The 18,942-nt window shown below is 41.0% G+C and overlaps 1 protein-coding gene across 1 annotated transcript in view; it reads right to left on the bottom strand.

Annotated features, from left to right (window-relative positions):
• Window positions 1–18,942, bottom strand: part of LOC146442840 (tyrosine 3-monooxygenase-like) — a 30,483-nt gene that overhangs the window by 7,835 nt on the left and 3,706 nt on the right. Inside the window, exons 3-10 of the mRNA XM_085049627.1 lie at window positions 18,852–18,919; window positions 17,910–17,960; window positions 13,867–14,012; window positions 10,222–10,357; window positions 9,483–9,552; window positions 7,764–7,820; window positions 5,807–5,902; window positions 862–995 (exon numbers count right to left, since the gene is read on the bottom strand). Coding sequence (XP_084905753.1) covers window positions 862–995; window positions 5,807–5,902; window positions 7,764–7,820; window positions 9,483–9,552; window positions 10,222–10,357; window positions 13,867–14,012; window positions 17,910–17,960; window positions 18,852–18,919 — 758 coding nt within the window. The remainder of the gene's footprint in view (window positions 1–861; window positions 996–5,806; window positions 5,903–7,763; window positions 7,821–9,482; window positions 9,553–10,221; window positions 10,358–13,866; window positions 14,013–17,909; window positions 17,961–18,851; window positions 18,920–18,942) is intronic.

An 18,942-nucleotide genomic window follows, 5' to 3' on the forward strand; every position in this document is an offset into this window, starting at 1 on the left:
ACGTTTTTACACGTATTAAAAATTTAATGGGAACTTTCAGAGTGAAGATGAGGAGCCTAATTAGCCATGGCTATAGCCCCAGCAGACAGTGCTGCTGGGGGAGAGGCAAGGAGAGGAGGGAAGAAGTCTGGCTCAGGTTCTCTTCCCCTAATAAATTCCTCCTTTCAGCTCCTACATGCTCCCCAGTAGCTCCACAACCAACATCCAGCCAGAATTGGTCATGTTGTTCTAACTGTTGGAGATGAAGGACAGCATTTAAACCATTCTTACTTTAAAAAAAAAAAAAAGAAAAAAAAAAAAGAAAAAACACGCTTGCTGCACATCATCACACAGTTAAGGAAATGTGTTTAGAAACACCTCAAGCTAATTAGAAAAAATGTTACTTAGGTTGCAGACAGCTAGTTTGTAGAAATTAAATTGCCTGCAAACGCTGATTCTGCATTCTTGTGCAGATAGAATCAGCAGAGAAAGGCAATCTTGTTTTCAAGCCCCCTGCTGATCCATGTTAATTCCAGAGACTGCTATGAAATTTCCATGTGACCTTGGGCAAATCAGTTCCTTCACGACCTCCTGTTTGCATGGTCTGGCACATAGGGTGGGATTGCACAGCTCAGCTGCAGAATTCACTCCAGAAGCTGCTAAAATGAAGCGTCACAGAGATGAAGCACAGGGCAGGGCATAGCAAAATATAATTCTGAATTTCTGTGAGCCTTTTTTTGAGATAAACAAGCTCATGTTTTATTTTGCTGCACACAACAAAATAGCCTGGCATGGTTTTTGCAATAGTAGTTGATGTATTTGAGATTAAGGATCAACCCAGTGAGCTCCCATCAATAAAATACCCACAAACACTTTACTTACTGAAGCTTGACCCTGGCGTCTTCCAAATTTTCTGCTATGAAATAGACAGGCTGGAAGGCTTGATCCTGATAGGGGTGAATTGCAGTCACTTCTGGATCAAAAGGTTTGTACTCTGGATTGCTGGACAGAGCGTACTTTGGGGAAGGAACAATGCAGGTTAGAGCAGGTGAGTGAACAGAGGAAAAATTAGTCCCTGCTGGGCTGTGAAATTCTCCTTGTGGAATAGTTAGGGGCGATATAAATTCCTGTTCTTTCAAAGGTCAGAGCTGATTTTCGTAATTAACATTAATAAACCAAATAATAAATGCTTTTTATTTAAGATTAAAAAGATATTATATAATATATAATATATAATATATAATATATAATATATAATATATATATATAATATATAATATATAATATATAATATATAATATATAATGTATTATGTATTATGTATTATATGTTATATGTTATATGTTATATGTTATATTATATCATGTTATATTTATTACATTTATTATATATTGTATCTTGTATTTATATATTTATATATTTATATATTTATATATTTATATATTTATATATTTATTTATTTATATATTTATATATTTATATATTTACATATTTATATATTTTTAATATATATATTTCCTGTATTACAGTGATGTACAATTGGATGCCACAGCAATGTTCTCAGACAGGGAGGGGAAATTCTATGGCATGCCCCAAAATATATATATACAGAAGACAAAAATAACATCATGCTCCCACTTTTCAACTAGTTTCTTAGAAGATTTTGCAGTCCTGTGTAGCATTAATTCAGAGCCCCCCAGCCCACATCACAAATCTCACACTTCCTGCTGCACTGAAGAACAGAAGGCAGAATACTGCTGGTGTTTTACACAAAGCTCCCAGGCCAGTATGACAGCATAAAATCATCCCTGAAATCCAAGATAGAAATAAACAGTATACTATGAGTGCATATTTGTATTTTTTGGACCCACAGAGGTTCTCCTGGATGTCTTCTCCAGTTCTTTTACATGTCCCTGCAGGCAAACAGGAGCCTTATGGAAGCCACATCTGTCCACCCTGCAGTCCACAGGTACATCTGTATTATTTGACTCACAAGGCTTTCAGTTCAGCCTGCTGCCTGGAAAAATTCAGACAGCACTCCTAAGCACATTTTTAGACATTTCACTGGGCTGGTGCAGAAATAAAGTTTTTTTAAAAAAACAGAAACAAACCAACAAAAACTCAGTGTAAAATACTAAAAGATTGTGTTTTTCTTGCTCTTCATCTGCAGTGTGTAATTGAAGAATAAACCTTGGATAGCACACACACACTAAGATGGTTGGGATACACAAACACCAGGCTGCTCTGAGAATCTTAGAAGCTCTGGGGAGCAAATGGGAAAAGATTTCAGCAACTCAAAACCTGACAGGGGTCCCACTACAGTGTCAGTGTTGAAGCAGAACTGAAATCCCATTGATTCCAGTGGAAGTTCAGCTCGAAACTGGATGGCCTTAAAGGCCTCTGCAAGTTCAGAACTGGTTGTGCTGCAAGAAAAGCATATGTAGCTCTGAGTGTTGCCAGAAGTGTGGTATGAGCCATAAGATTTTACAGTATGTAGGACAGAGTCCAGCTGAGTGCTAACAGAAGAAGCATTTTGGATAATGTAGAGCAGCTGACAGAATATAGTGAAATAAACAGTGCAATGCTGGGAGCTGCTGGGGAGGAATTCTTACAGTTCACAGGAGGCAAGTTTGGCCAGCAGTCAGAACCATTACAACTGCTCGGTTCAGACTCAGGGATGGCTGTCCTGATACCTAGCTGCTGCTCCTAAATGCTTTTTTGGATAACAGGGATCCAAACAAGGCTCATGCAGAATGTCTAGCTCTGCCTCTCCTGCTCTGCCTTGCCCCCAGATTATGCCCTGAGTTTGGGCAGGATCAGCTCACCCTCAGGAAACATCCACCTGAAGCTGAGTTCAGCCTGGTGAGAGTGGGTGCTGCGGAGAGAAGGGAAATGTTGTGAAGGTTCCCCATTCAGGATGTGGTTCCCTTGGTTACAGTCACACACCCACAGACCAGGCTGCAGCTCAGGGATGTTCCCAGGCTTCTTGCTGATGCTAGCTTCTCACAGAACATAAGCTGGGTGACTGCTGCTTGTCCTCTCCAGCTGGTTAGATGTTATCTTCTCGTCGCCAACCGTCTAACCTGAGTAACTCATGTCTTTATTCCCTCCTTGGTGACCAAATCACTCTGCTATTCCTGGTCTGGAAGCCTTCAGGGACAAGGAAAGCCCTCCCCTGCACAGGCTGCTGCAGTGTGGCTCCTTCCACACACGACCTGCAGTGAGAATCCTACAGAACTTGCTAAATTCACTGCCAACAAAGTGCCAAAGCTCCACTGCCTGTGCCAAATATGTTGATCAGATACATGATAGGGAATCAAGTCTGGGACCTCCATGCAGAAGTCTGTCTGGGCTCACTGAGCAGACAGGCAGATAATTATTAGGTTGGATAAAGGCTTTCTGCCAAGCAGCAACAAAACTTCTCCAGAGCAATAAACTGAAGTCTATCAGGAGCCTCCCCATCTTGCAATCTTCATCTTCTCTCACAGATCTCTCTAGACCCTGCTTTATTTCTAAAAAAGCCCTTCTATGAAATGGGCACCGCAGTACACATATTTTGTCTCTTCAGCTGTAAAAGCAACAGTTGGTTCATGTTTGCAGTTTGCCAGCAGGTGCTCAGGCATTGGACCTCACCACTTTATTCATACTGCCAGCGCCTACACTGAAGTTACAGTCAGTGTAGAATCTGCTCAGGCAGACTAGAACGAATAAATAGAAATATTTCTACACTTTGGTTTTGTTCTACATAAAATCTATGAGATCAGATCCATCAGCCAAAGAAAGAAACTTCAGCACCTAAGTTCACAGATATAATTAACTTCTAATAATTAACTTATATAATTAACTTATAATTAACTTATAAGTTTCAGGAGCTGGAGGTGAAGCCCACAGAAGCACTGAGCCATTGTCCCAGAAGGGGCACAGTGAGGAACTTGCAGAGTTCACAAAGGGACTGTGCAGGGCAACATTGCCAATGAACTGCTGCCCATCTTCAGATTTAGGTGTTACATACAAGACAGACAAGCTGGAAGGGATAATCCTCATTCATTACCTGTTGAATGTAAATGTTATCACTAATGCATGTATTTTCAGTAATATGATGGGAAACCCAGCTTTATCAAAAGTTTATGCAGCAGCTTTACCCAACAACTACCAGTGGTAAAAGTAAAGACAAGAAACTGCCATTTATCAACCCAAGGACAGTTATGACTTCCATTGTCAGCCTCAGTTTGAGATATTAAGTTGTGCTTTTTTTGTTCTATATAGCACAGTTCTGTGCACAAGCAGTCCTTGCCTACAGTTTTAACCAAAAGCAGAAGAGCTTGTTGGTGTCTGGGGAAGAAAAGGGTGGAAAGAGAGGAGGGAAGGCACAAGTCTGGTGCACTCAACTCCAGACACCAAAAAGGAGCATTTCTGATGAGATTTTTATGTTGATTTGAGTCAAAGTTAAACAGAAAAAGGAGGTAATGACATGCAGACAGATTTTGTCATGCATATTGTTATGAAAGCTACATAAATATCAGCAAAGTGATTACCTCTGCCCTTTGGTATCCTGTTTAACATGTATGTGAATCTGATTTAAAACCATGAAGTATTAAGCCAGGCAGAGTAGAATAAATGTTGCATTGAGCTATGCTTAGATTGAACGTTTCTGGTTTTACTGGGAAAAAGGAAAGGTTGATGTCTGGGAAGGTTCCCCTCTCTCTGTGCTAATCTCAACTGCCCTCCTATGGGGACTCCTACTTGAAATGCCTAGAAATACATCAAAATGTTGTTTCTTCCTCATGTCAATCGACTGGGAAGCAGGCTGACCTGCACACCATTGGGAGAGTTGTGTAAAATGTTTATTGTCATAACAACCCAACTATCTCCAGTTCTGGGAGTCCAAGCTATTATAATTCACAATTCCATGTGAATGTATCACCTAGCTGCCTGCTAGGCTGCTGACTTTATGTGTTGAGCTTAAAATATATCTCCCATGAAAAAAGGTTTCTGGTTTATAAAAATGCTTGAAAAGAGGGCTATTTATTTTCCTTTGGCTCTTACCAATTAAAAAAAAATATATCCAGTATCTGCACAGCTTCAAGCATTTGAGCCCTACTGATACCAGTTTGGGGCTTTTGCAATTAAAAAGTGATCACCTGCTTCAGTGCTCTTCAAAACTAAAGAGAAATTAATATCTCTCCTATCATCTGTTTGTTCAAAGGAGAGCAAACCCATAAACTTCTGTAAAAGTGCTCTCTTTCTTCAGTTAATCTGCCCAAGCAAGGCAGCATGAAACCTGTGCAGGCACATTTTGATCTATGCAAAACTAGGGCTGAGATTAGTTTTGAAATGCATTTAGGAATGAAAAATATTAAAGCATTTTCTTCTTGTCAGTGCCCATGCTATTTCCAGTTCCTTTGCACTTTATTTGGCCCAGTGAGTCAATGCCTTTCTGGTTCATGTGTGTGTGAATGTCAAGGCATGGATGAAGTAGCCAAGCTCAAAATAGGCATAATATTGCCCTCTAGTGAGTAATTCAGAAAGGTACTTTCTGTTCAAGTCTGTTGCATTCCTACTGGAAGGAGCAGGAAGAAAAAAATATAATGTTTTATAGGTTGATTGCTTTCATTCATTTAATCTCTTTAAATGGAAGAGAGGTACAATAGCACAGTAGTTTTTCCCCTACTCTGTCGATTCAGGGAAGGAAGAATTAATTTCTTTCTATTAGAAAAATCGGAATTTTAAATCATATTAATTTCTATAGAAAAATACAGTTTGCTTTTACCAGAGTTCAGAAAACTGGGTTATAAAAATCTTTCAATGCTATGGGTTTGACACATACCATCAGCTCCCCATAAGATGAAAGCAGTCCTGCCCCATAAGCTTTGATCACTCCATTCTGCTTGCAGAGGCCAAACTCCACAGTGAACCAATAAAGCTGGGAAGAAGAACAACTTGTGAAAAACAGTCTGAAAAGGCAGGGGTTTTTAAAGCTTCTCATCGTTCCTTTAATTTTCTTTTATCATCATTCCTTAATATCTTTGTATCTTCAAATTTTATAGCTGAGGTTTTTTTCTCTCAACACACACTAAATATAACATGAATTTTTTCAAAACTCATTGTCCCACTGCAAAAAAAAAAAAATTGTAATGATAATTACACGTGTAGATAAAGTATTATCCTTTTCTTTCTGTGGAAGATGTTGCAAATTACCCAACATCCTTTTAGCCTGAGCCTCACTGTAGTCAGTGGAAGATGTCAGATTTCCACCCACAGTCCCCAGGACAGGTAGATCCCCACAGAGGGTTCAAGACCTTTGGAAAGGTGTTTTCTTTATAAAGGTCCGGGAATGACAGGGATATCCAGAGAAAATCCCAGAATTCATGTTAGCCTTTCATGTCAGGATAATGAAAATGCTCCAGGTTCTTCTCTAGCTCCATTTTCTAGAACAGGAACTCAAACAGTAAGCCTAGATTAGGTGTGTAAATTTTAAACATTTGAATTCTGAGATGTTAATCTGGAATAGATTTACTGTTCGGAACACTTGGATGGCACTTAAAAAATTGTATTCTCACAGAGCCTGAACTGCAGGTATTCCTTTCAAAAAGGTGCCCTCATTCTACCTCCCCAAACCCTAGAAGATACTAAGAAAGTTTCAGACATGAGACCCATCATTCTTCTAACCTTAACCCTAGCTCTAGTCTAGTCCTATTCAGCTCAGAGTCAGGGAGAGGTTCTTGCAGAGGAATTCTTGATTAGATTAATTTCTTAACCCAATCTCACCAAGACCTGGGGAATGATGCAAAATGGCTCTTTGGGATTTATAAGTTTTTCACCCTAGAAAAGGCATGGATCTTAGTGTCACTCTAGCCTCTCTAGACCCAGATGGTGGAAGAGGAAATGTGGACTGTCACTGTCAGAGTCTCCTCACATCACCAGCCCAGGAGCTGGATGATGTTACAAAGAATTCAGCACTGGTATCTTTTGCTCTCCAAAGTTCAAAAATGATGGTAGACTTGCTTAGTCCTAACCCAAGGATGGATCTGTGCAGATGGATTCTAGGTGAGCCACAATCTCCTTCCTGAGTGGGACTGTGGGGCAGGAAAGGAACATCAGGGTGACATTCTCCTCTCATTTCCTGCCTTTACTAAATGAGTCTCACACAGCAGGGTGAGGGTAAGGCTCCTCTCCTCCCCTGAAAAATCATCAAGACTGGTAAATGGCTGCAATTATCAGGAAAAAAATCACCTGGCCTCCAGATGACTTTCAGAACAAGTTCAGATGGCAGTAAGGGGCTGGACAAATTGTTTTGACAGCTGTAGACAGCCTAGTGACTCAGAATTGAAGGGCAGTAGCTGCTCTCAAATGGATTTGAAATGCTCACCTATTTGGTGAGTTAATGAATATGGGGCGAACCAAGTTCTGATGGTTCTCTGCACCTTGTGTAGGAGAAAATATAGATATCAAACTGGGTATCTAGTATTTTAGGTGAATCTGTAAGGTGAGCTGGGACCACCCTGTGGCTGAAATCATAAAAACTCAGCTTAAGGAATATATCCTTCTAAAATCAAGAAGTGTGAGCATTTCCTCAGGTGGACCCTCATGATTCTGGGGTCCCCCAGAGGGACTCCACTCCCTACAGCACCTTCCTAACCTGTGGGGCAGAAGAGACAATCCTGCCCATGCTCCCATTTCTGCAGTTCATCTGAGACACAAAAAGAGCCTTCCCTGCACAGTGAGGGACATGCAGTGGATGGTTTGGGGTTTGCCTCCAATATTAAACTGCCATCTGTACTCACTGTGGCCAGTTTCTCAATCTCCTCCTCGGATGATCCAAGGGAAGCCAGTCCAATATCCTAGAGCAAGAGAGCAAGCAGACAGAGTTACATTAGTGGGATTATTCAGCCCAAGGGACAGAAAGAGGGGAAGGGGGAGGGACACATCATTTCTAGCATGAATAGCATGAACTACTCATTGTTTTTGTCACCCAAAATGACCTTCCATGGCTTCCAGGATGCCTACCTCTCCCTGGCCCCCAGCTACATACCACTGGGAGCCACATTAGATGAGTGTTTAATCCTCAGTGTTCTCTGTGTAAAATTAACCATCTCTTGTCTCAATGCTGGATTATCTGCCCCAGGCAGGAATTTATAGGGAGGCATGAGCAGGAAGGACAGCAAGGTGGGTTTTATCTTTGTCACTACCTTTCTGTCTCTCACTTTTTCTGACAGCCCTTGTGAGTGGGTCAGATCTGAGCAGGGAGGATTCTGTTTACTTTCATCTGTGCTCCCCATTAAATGTTATTCTCACAATAGGATTCTGTAGATGTCTCTTTTTTGCTATCCCAGGAGCCATATCATGCAACAAACAAACAAAATTAGGGCATTTTCACCATTCAATCGTGTCATACTGAATGGAACAAAAAAGAATTTTCATGGGGTGAATTTCAACTGTGAAAATACTTTGTGGGGGAAAAAAGGGAAATGTGAAAATACACTGAATATGATCTTGTCTGTGTTATTGATAGGAAAAGAAGAAAACTGAAAGCTTTGAAATTGCTATAATCTCTTATTTCTAATGTATCTTATGTTCCAGTATTGAACTGAAGAGGTTTCTTCCAGAATAAATTATAGATGACTATGATCCTTCAAGCACTACTCTTCTGATTCTGATAATAACCAATATTTATGATCAAAATGGTAACTGGCATGTATTCAAGTTGGTATAATCAGAAAACACATCATATGGGGTGAACTGATTTTTATTAAAGATACTTCTTCAGGGACCTCCACCATATTGGGACCTCCATCATGTTACCCCTCTGATCTTATTGCCATTTCCCCCACTGGCCACTGATAGATAAGCCTGGACAATGAGATATCTTCTTCCCTCTGCTATGGTTTTGAGGAACATTCATAGCTCTGAAGTCTTTAATTATGAGAGGTCATTGAGTTCACTCGGGTCTGACACTGCCTGCTCACACTAAATATCCCCTTATTGTACAAAGAAGCTCTGTTTGCTTTTTGGAGCCTCTTCACCAGCGTGAGCAATGCTGGGAGAATCTGGAGAGTTGCAACAGGAAAAACAACTCTGATGAATGAGATGGTGATGGACACAATTAAAGTCTCCTGGGAGACAGGAATGTCCATCCAGGGACACAACCAGCTCAGAGGCTCAGCAGCTGCTGCTCTGGAGGTTCATGTGGTGGAGGACAGGAAGCCAGGGGAGCAGCAGAGTCAGAAGAGCTCCAACCCCAGCCCCACAGAGACATCCTTCTCCAGGCTGACCCAGCCCTCCCACGCAGAATCCCACAAGCACTGCCTGCCCTTCCTCTCACACTGTGTCTGCAGGGAGCAGGGGCTCCACTCCCTGGGAATAAACATCTCTCTGTGAGCCCACCATGCCTGCAGGACGTGGCTCAGGCACAGTCCAGTCTCAGAACTGCATTTCAGTGTGGTTAAGGCACCTCTGGCCTGCTCTGCAGAGCTGGTTAAAGAGCCAGCAGAGAAGGTTCTTACCTGTGAGAATTGGGCAAACTCCCTGTCAGCCAGCATGGGGATATGGCCCAGCAACTCATGGCAGCAGTCTCTGCAAAATAAGTGACCTTGTTTATTAAAGGCTTCCTTTCTGGGAAAATTAGTGACCTTCTTGTTTTTTCAAGGCCTCTTTTCCTGCCCTTCATGAAGCTCCTGTGAAGGAGTTTAGCCAGCGAAGGGAGCTGGTGTGATGTGAGTGTTGCTCCACTGGGGTTGCCTCCACACCTGGCCTGGCTCTGCAAGGATCACAGCATTCCCTTGTGCCATGGACAGCCAGCCTTGCCTATTGTCTTGCCTGGCATGGCAAGGGCACTAAACTTCATGTCACAACAGCTTGGAAAGGTCCCTGTTTTGTCCCAGCATACAACAAAAGCGTCTGTGTGAACTTGGAATTTCTCATGGACTGTGATTGCTGTTGTCTGGCCAGCACTTACTGGGAGAGTTTCACAGCAGGAAATCAAACCCCAGCAGATGGTAGCTGAAGGCAGGATGAAAAGATTAAACCAGATATTCTTCAGGCTTTTCCTTCCCCAGACAACTTTGCAAGGGAGACAGAGAACCACACCCTCCCATGCATGACTTCCCCTTCCAGCTCTCCGGCTACCAGTTTCTCAAATTGTTTCATTCTGTGGACTACTGGGTAGAACTCCAGAACCACTCCCAGGAGAATGATCCCAAACCCATTCAGAAGGATGGAATCCTGCCAGGGCATCCAACTTACGGCTCTGGGGAATGCATAGGAGAGGAGAAGTGCCTGATGTACTGTGTGCAGGGGAAGACACGGAGTGCCAGGCTGGCCAGGAAGTCCCGAGCAGACAGCAGTCCTGCAGCAGGTCTCAGCTGGAAGCCTGATCTCTCTGCAAGGGGAAGGGGAAGGGATACCAAATTTAGCTGTTTCCAGAGTTAACTCACAGAACATTTGCTTTAGCTGTGTGGTTTCAGGGATCCTTCCTGCTCTGTGGCAATAGTTGCTCCACCAAACACAGCAGGCACAGCTTGGTTTGTCATTATTGTGTCCCTGTAGTGTTATGGGATCAGTGTGGAGTCACCTATCCATCCCCCTGTGTGTGTTCACACACCAAAGGTACGAGGTGTGGGAGCGCTGCCCACCCCAGTTCACACTTTTTGCACATTTGCACCCATTTCTCTATGTTCCACATGGCACAGTGTCAGTGGAGCATAGAGAAATGGGTGTAAATCTGCCAAAAATTGACCCCAGTGGTGTCTCTGGGGTCACACCTGGTCCTCATGGTCAAGCAGGGAACAGAACCTGCATCTGTTTGGGAGTTTTTTCTCATTTCTTTCCTTTTCTTTTACCATTATATTTGTCTAGAACTCCCTCCAGAGCCTCCCCGTGATGTGACCATACATTTTTTGTTTTTCACGTGTCCACAGAACAGGACAGAAGAATGCAACATTTTGCACTGTGATTTCAGCTTGTGCCCCCAGTGTTACCCCAGAGCACCCTGCATTGCCATGAAAGCCTGTGAGAAATGACTAACAAAACAACCAGTCTGGTGGTCAATGGAACACACAATCTACATTTCCATGGGAAACATGTTGGTGGTCTGCAAAGCTGAGAAAATTGAAAATCTCACTGCTTTCAAAGCGAGCCAATGATAATCTGTTTGATGTCGTATATTCAAAATCTGTGTTGCATTCTCAGCTCCCATAAATGACATTTCATCTTCTTTAAAGCATAAAACTGCATTTAAAAAAAAATCAAAAATCGCTTTATTCTCAATTCTCTATCCGTATTCTATTGTGCCATGAAGCCTGCAACCTTTTTTTTTTATGTAAACAAACAAACAAACCAAAAAAATAAATCCCACCCAGAAACCAAGCCACTTACAAGATTTTTTGTTTGTTTGTTTTTGGGGTTTTTTTATGTTTCTTCCAGAATTTTTCATCCTACTTTGTCAGGCTATTAGTACTTTTCCCATTAAAAAAAAAAAGCATAGAGAAAGAAAAAAAGGGGAAAAAAAAAATCAAAGAAGTGACAAAATAAATGAAGAAATATAGGAATGGGAGGAAAGAAAGGAGTGCTTCTACCTGACATTGGGATGGACTAGGTGGTGGGCATTTGCCATAGTTATCTTCTAGTTCTCCACTCAATTCAAAGGTGGTACAGAACTGCCTCAAAAGTGAGCAACAGAAGAAAACCCTGCGGAGGTTATGTCTTTATCTTTGTCTGTATGCTGAGTCCAGTCCAGAGGAATGTGAAAATTTCAGAATCTGGCAATGTTTGGGCTGAATTCTGAGTGAAGGGGAAATTGTACTAGCTGAGAAATACCTTGTATGAGAACCAAGACCTTAGAAACTCAATTTTGGAAGGACTATGAAAGAGTCTAGGGAATTTATGTAGCTTTGGCATCCATGTTGGAGGAGAAGGAGGGAAAATGAAAATTTCAGCTTGTGTTCCCTGAGATGTCCTTTTAAACACAGTCTGTGATGGGACAGACTCAGCCAGTTGCCTTGAAAAGCCCTAGGAAAACATTATCTGCTGAAGGTAATATCTGCAAAATCTGAACTTCCATTCCATTCCTGCACAATAAAACTAGCAATCAGTAGAGGACTGGGGGTGTGGCTGGTTGGATGTGCTGCCCAAAGATCTGGGAAATCAAAATGCATTGAAGAGAAGGTCTTGAGCAGCTGACCTCAAGTGATCTGCAAGGCTGAATTGTTGGCCTCAGATCTGGTGTATAAGGAGGCTGTGCATCGTGGAGTGAGCTTGCTTGGGTTCCCTGACTGTAATTCCTTCCAGCTGTGGAGTACAATGACTGCCTCAATCCAAACATCTTTCCTAGAAAGAAAGATGTGCTTAGGTTCGTCTAGTTAACCCTTTAAAAATACACTTGCTTTGTTTAATGGCCACGCTGTTAACCATTTGACTGACCAAGCAGGTCACTTGATTTCCTGAGTATTGTGTTTAAAAACAATTTATTTAAAGTTAAGCCATGTTTTTGGTGGTTTATTTCATCGTAGTGATAAGCTGTCTTCTCTCTGGCACATGTTTTCACTGAGGAGGAGGAAGGAGGCTTTAAAGATCTCCTTTCTGTATTAATTAAACCACATCCCATGGTTTACACAAAGCACCTGGCCGTGGGAATCCATGCAGCTTGTGGCCTCAAAAAAATAATCCAGGTTCCCTTAGTCTGCTGCTAACAGGTCAGCCTAGCAACGTTGTGTGTCCTTTTTCTAGGGTCACATCTTCATGCCTTTCTGGACTAACACCACAGCCTTTGCTCTCTCCTCTCAGCCACATGGGAGGCACCAAGGAGTTTAATGTGGAAAGTGGTGCTTTGGAAAAAAAAGAAGCAGAGCTCTTCCAAGGCACCTTCCCAGGATCTCCTGGGAATCATTTTCTCTTGCACACATCCCCATCCTGCCTCAGGCATTGGGACAACAGTGTGCTTGAGAGATGTGTACCTGGATTTGTGTTTGGGTTTTACTATCAACATGATTATAGAAGCATAAAACAGCCAAAGCCATCAAAAGGCTGTGTGGAAGTCCTGCTGAGCAATGTCACTGTGACTGCAGGGCTGCTGGCATTAGCTGGTTGGTGTCACACCAACTGCTGCCACTCACAGGATACAAACCCACAGCTTGGTCCCTTGATGTGCCTGGTATTGATGCCTGATGAGTTTTGCCCTTTCTTTTTTATATAACCTTTCATATATTTTATAGATCCTTTCATATATTTGATATATATTTTCATGTATTTATATATCCTTTCATATATTTTATATATTCCTTATATATTTTCTGTACCCTTAGCCTACATGCTTGTAATTTTTGTATTCTGGTATTTTAGCTTATATTCTGCTTTGGGGTTCTGCAAGGCAGAAAGACCAAACATCCTCAGTAGGAGGCCAGAGAGCTCTGTGCTATCAAAACCTTGAGGTTTCAACCTTGGTTGAAACCTTCCCTCTGGAACATATTTTGTAAACTGGGCTCAAGCCTCATTTGTGGGGAGATCCTTTAAAATAGGGAGGCATTACTTCATTTATTAAGTTTCTTACTGGGGGATTCTAGAGACATATGCTAATTTGCAAGGTCTGTAAAAATGGTATGTGCATTATATGGTGTGTGCACCTCTGCAAGTTCCACCTTGAAGAGCTGTGCACCAGAGGATCCTATTAAATACAAAAATAAAACCCTTTGATCCCTTTAACTGTGTCTGCCTCCATTGTAAAACCAGTGGAAAAGGTGACAGTATGAATGTCCTGTGCTACAGCTGAACACTAGTGATGGGAACACTACAGCCCATTGGCTCTGCTCACCAGCTTGTTTCTTAGAAAATTGTTTGTGGTGCACAAATACATGCAGGAAACCCTAGAATAAACGACAGTTTATACTGCCTGACCTTTTAAAAATCTGGAGACATCCTGGAGTTGGGGTATGTTATCCTCCTGGTAGCCACAGTGTTCCTCCAGCTGCTGGAAAGCATGCAGGTACTGTGCACAGGCATGAGTGGGGTAAAGGCTCCTCAGCTGCCTGTAGACTTCCCTCCTGAAAATCAAAAACTGTACAGCATGAGAGCCCTTGATAAAGCACTTGTATTTGTCTGTCCCATCTACAGAGTCACAGAAAGATGGAAACCCCTAGCATGGGGGTGATGGTCTCAAAATCATTAAAATCCACATTCAGCATAGAATTTCACTTACAGTAACAAAAAAAAAAAAAAAAAAAAAAAACCAAAAAAAAAAAAAGAAGAGAAAAAAGAACTAAACTAAACAGAAAGAATGGAACAAAAAAAGTTTCCTTTATCAAATCCACAAACAACATCACAACACAAGACAAAAGGACAAATTACACAAAATCTACCCCTCAGCCCTTCAATACAACTACAATACAAATTTCCAGCTATCATTCCACCTAAAAACATGATTTAATACTTGTTTCGTCAGTATTTCTCCCAGTTAGTATCCTTATCTATGCTTGGGAGCTGATGCTGGTTTGATATAGCAAACCACAAGTGCCTTTTGTTTCACTTTTCCTTCAGAAGATGTCCTTTAATATTACAGAACTCTAATTCTCATATAGAAGTGATTCTTGATTAGGCACCTTCTTGCTTAGGGTGCACCAGGGAAATGCCAGAGAGAGAGCTGAGTCTGTTGTTCAGTTTAGGAATGGAATGAATTAGGTATTCTCCCTTTCTATGGGGTAAAACTTGAAATGCTGGTTCCTCCTTTTCCCCAGTGAAACCCAGCCTAGATTTGCCTCTTAAAAAAGTCTGAAAAAAGCACTTTTTCTGATACTGAAGAGTAATATCTGAACAGGTGAAGAGGTTTGTATTTTTGCAGTTCCAAACGCCTGGCACAGGCTATGTGTTAGAAAGATATGTCAGCTTCTAGCATTTAGCCCTTTGTACCAAAAGAGACCAGCTGAAAATAATATATGTAACCTGATTTGGGCTCAGGCTTTAAGTTTCTCACAAACTGGATGGTGCTTGGATTTAGAGTTGTGGTTTGGAATATATTTAGCTGTTGCAAAACAAACAAGTAGTAATAGGAAGGCAAAGAACCTTATAGAAATGGTTATTTTGGTTCAGACGTGGCCCTAGGGTGTTAACAACTTTATAAACATTGTTTTATGAAAATTGAGATCATTCTTGGAAATGCTGGGTACGGGAAATGACCTTTTGTTTGTTCTGTAATTTTTTTTTTTACTATTATTATTATTATTATTCTCTTTTTTTGTGATGCTATTGTTGCTATGGAGGTGATAGCCAGTCCCTGGTAATGATTCTTTATTTGTATGAATGTCTTACACAGTGTGGGAGCAATGAGCCAGAATAAAGAGGGGGAGGAAAACCTTAGCATGAAAAAAAATTGAAAGAACAGAGGGAAACAGTGGCTGCTGTCACTATTGCAAAAGCCACAGGAGACTGGGCCATTTCCATGGAAGAATTAGGAAAAAATGAGGAGGACTAGAGTTCAAGTGTTGCCCTGGCTTATTTCTTCATGGAATTCTACTGACTTCAGTGGGGCTGCATGGGATTTGAGCAGGACACAGTTCATGCCCAGAGTCAGGCTGGAGAGAGCAGCCTTGTTTACACTTCTGCACATATGGTCTCTTTTATCAAAGTGTCATTCTGCTCTGTGTCCAAACATTGGCTACCACAGAAATGGAGGCTGTCCCAGAGGCTGGGAGGAATTATCCAAAGCTCAGTGTTCCCCCTGAGTACCTCTGAGACAATCTAAGTGCAAAGTCAAGAGAGTAGCAGGTATGAAAGAGCTGCTGAAAGCAGTCTGTCAAATAACCTAGAAAGGAGCATCTTAATGAAAGATGGTGCCAGATGCTTGAAAGACTTTGAAAGCAATAACCTTATTTTACGTTATTTTACCTTATTTTCCTTACTGTTTTAGAAAAAAAAAAACCCAAAGTGGCATTATTCAACTTCATTATGAAGACATGGCAGGTGCATCCCCATGATTTTCTCCCGAATTCTCAATTTCTCATACACAGCTTTTACCCATATGGCATCTCTGACTACTCAGTTCCAGGGCCTTCCAAGAAGTCCTTTTGAAAACAAAAGCTCACATCATCAGTACCCTCTGTTTTCCGAAAGTCCTGTTTCCTCACTGCCTTGGTTTTGATTTTTATAACCATGTTGCTACAAACTGAAGGCATCCAACAGCTCCTCCGAGTGACACCGAGGGAATTCAGGGCTCAATTGAGCTGTGCTGTAATGAGCTGACCTCAGGGCACAGCCTCGGGGGGCTGTGATAACAATTGGGAAGGCTAATTTTGGAAACAGCTCTGCAAAACAACACAACCTGGCTCGCTGGGCTTGGCTGCTTGGGGGAATGGGCAGAGACTCCTTTAAAAGTGTGTTCTGTCGCCACAATGGGTCTAATTCTAGGTGGAGAAGAGCTGGAATGACGAAGGTTGGCAACGAAAGAGAAAAACAGGAAAGAACACGAAATTAAATTTTCTTAAATATGACATTCCCACACGCCATCCCCATGCCAAGATTGTTGGCTGGTGGTAGTAATCATGAGCATGACACTGACCATCAATCTTTGACTATTGAGAGATGCTATAAAAACCTATTTGAGCTTAATAAAAATACGTCCTTCTGGATGGGTTGGATGCAAGGTTTGTATGTGGCTTTCTGTGGCACAGTAGATTTTATTCAAAATAAAGTAAGTATTGAAAGAGATGGGATGGCAGTGTGGTTGAGTTTCTGGCACGATACATTTAATCTATGGATTTAAATTGGAATAAACTTTTCATGTGATTTAGGGCAAATCCCTTCAGCTCTTGAGTTTTCAGCTGCACAGTTAGAAAATGTGGTCTTGGTTCTTCCTTTCCTCCACCTTTAGGCTGTATTTCTATTTAAATTGTAAATTTTTCTGAACAAAGACTCTATCCTCTGTGAACATGTGGCACCTTGCACAATCCCAGGACTCTGCTCTCAGCTGGGACATTTGGACATATTTATGCTTTGTAGTATCACAATTGTGGAATTACTGCTGCTCACTGATGTATTTTCAAGTTAGTGTGAGAAAGTGGAAACAGAAGGATTTGAAATAAGAACTCTGCTCTCTTTCAAATATGCTACATACTTCACATAATGTTTAAAAACTTACTTTGAATTGAATTAATTTTTTAAAATTCATTGGTTGGTTTTTGGGGTTTTTTGTTGTGAGGGGTTTTTTGGGGTTGTTTTTTTGCTTTGGGGGGGGGTTGGTAGTTTTTTGGTTTTGTTTTTTTTTATTTTTTGAGTGGCAAACCTTCAGAAGAAGCAAAGCCCCAGTGAAGAAATGCTGCACCCTTGTAAAAACAACTTCCCATCATTTCACATGATATCTAAGGCCCTTTTACAGTGTAAATAAAGCATCCTGGAAGGATACTTCAAAGTTTCCTCTTCTTCAAAATAATTTGAATAATACAAATTATTTTGAATAATTTGTATTATTCAAAATAATACATATTCATGTTAAAAGCAATGAACACTTGAAGGAGAACAAGGTGTCCTGTGAACGTTGAATTAGCCATATCCTCTGAGGGAATGTCCATCTTGTGAGTGAGCATTTTCTCCTGATAACTGGATTGAAAAGGTGATGTTTTTACCAGCAGCATAGCTATGGTAAAATAGAGGTCAGTTAGAATTTATTCTCTAGGCTCCCAGGGTTCTCTGGCCTCTGATATCTTGATGGGATTGGCAGGCAGGGTGATGGTCAGGAAAATGCCTTTTGCTCTAAAAAGTGAACAGTTAACCAGCCCTGAGAACGCTTCTGCCAAACAAATGACCAGAAGATGACATTTAACCAAAGAGTAAAATCTGGGGTGGATGAATTCAGTTTTTAAAAGGTTACAGCTGTCTCACATTTCCAGTCTTCCCTGGGACTGCAGTGCAATGGCTCTGCACTGGGGTTGGAGCACAAGAACCAAACTCACCAAGTTGCTGTTTCCTGGGCTGTGTACTCAATGAGAGGTAAAGAGTCTCCTCTGCAAAGAAGAGAAGAAATACAACATGTCTATCAAGAAGGTTTCAAGTTCAATTTTCAATTGCTATTTTTTTTGCCTGCACCATGAATATTTGCTGCAATGGAAATAGAAATAGCAAAATAGCAAATAATAATTAATAATAATAATAATAATAAATCATCTGTTTTTCTTGGTTGGCTCTAATGTGGGAGTTCTCAGTTAAAATGTCAGGAGGGAACAGAGGGATATGTAAGAAAAGAAGAGAGCTGTGTTCTGCTTTACAGAAGGAACATGAAACCATGATAATTCACAAGTTGTACCTATAGCTTTGATTTACCCTATCAGAAAGCAGCATAATTCTGGTGAAGGTTTACACATAAAGGTGGAAATGTTTTCCATCACCTACATGAGAGCTGAGAACTAATTATGGTTTTATGTAGTTAATGTGCATAGACAGGGACAGTTAAAAAAGCAAATAACAGAAATAGTAAGCTGCTTTCCACCGTCAAAAATATGTTTCTAAATATTGTTTCTCAAATCTCCTTGAAAAAGATTAGCCTCTGCTCAGGACTAAGCCCTAAAAGGAACTGCAAAAATGGAAATAAGGAGTCATATTGAAATCACTTCTGCTAAAACAAAATCCAGCACTGAAGGAGATGTGAATGCAATCGTAAGACTTTTGTCTTAAAACGTGGTGTCAAAAAAACCAATTTCACGTGGAGTGAAAGCTTTTGTGGCGGAATTTTGTTCTCTCAAATATATATATCTCTCAATATATATATTGATATATATAAAAATATATTAAAATTATTTAAAAATATTAAAAATCTATTAAAAAAATTTATCTCTGACATTTCTGGCACATGAAGTCTGAAAGTACATGCTGACCACTGACCTCTCCCTTGTACTTACTCTCTGTAGTTCAAGGCCAGCTCAGCAAAGAATGCCCTCCGTTTGTTATACTCCAGGTCAGCATACCCCTGAGTCAGAAAATAATAACAAA

The sequence above is a fragment of the Lichenostomus cassidix genome, chromosome 1Ab (genome assembly GCF_008360975.1).
Source record: "Lichenostomus cassidix isolate B80296 chromosome 1Ab, HeHo_3.0, whole genome shotgun sequence".
In the NCBI taxonomy this organism is placed as follows: domain Eukaryota; kingdom Metazoa; phylum Chordata; class Aves; order Passeriformes; family Meliphagidae; genus Lichenostomus; species Lichenostomus cassidix.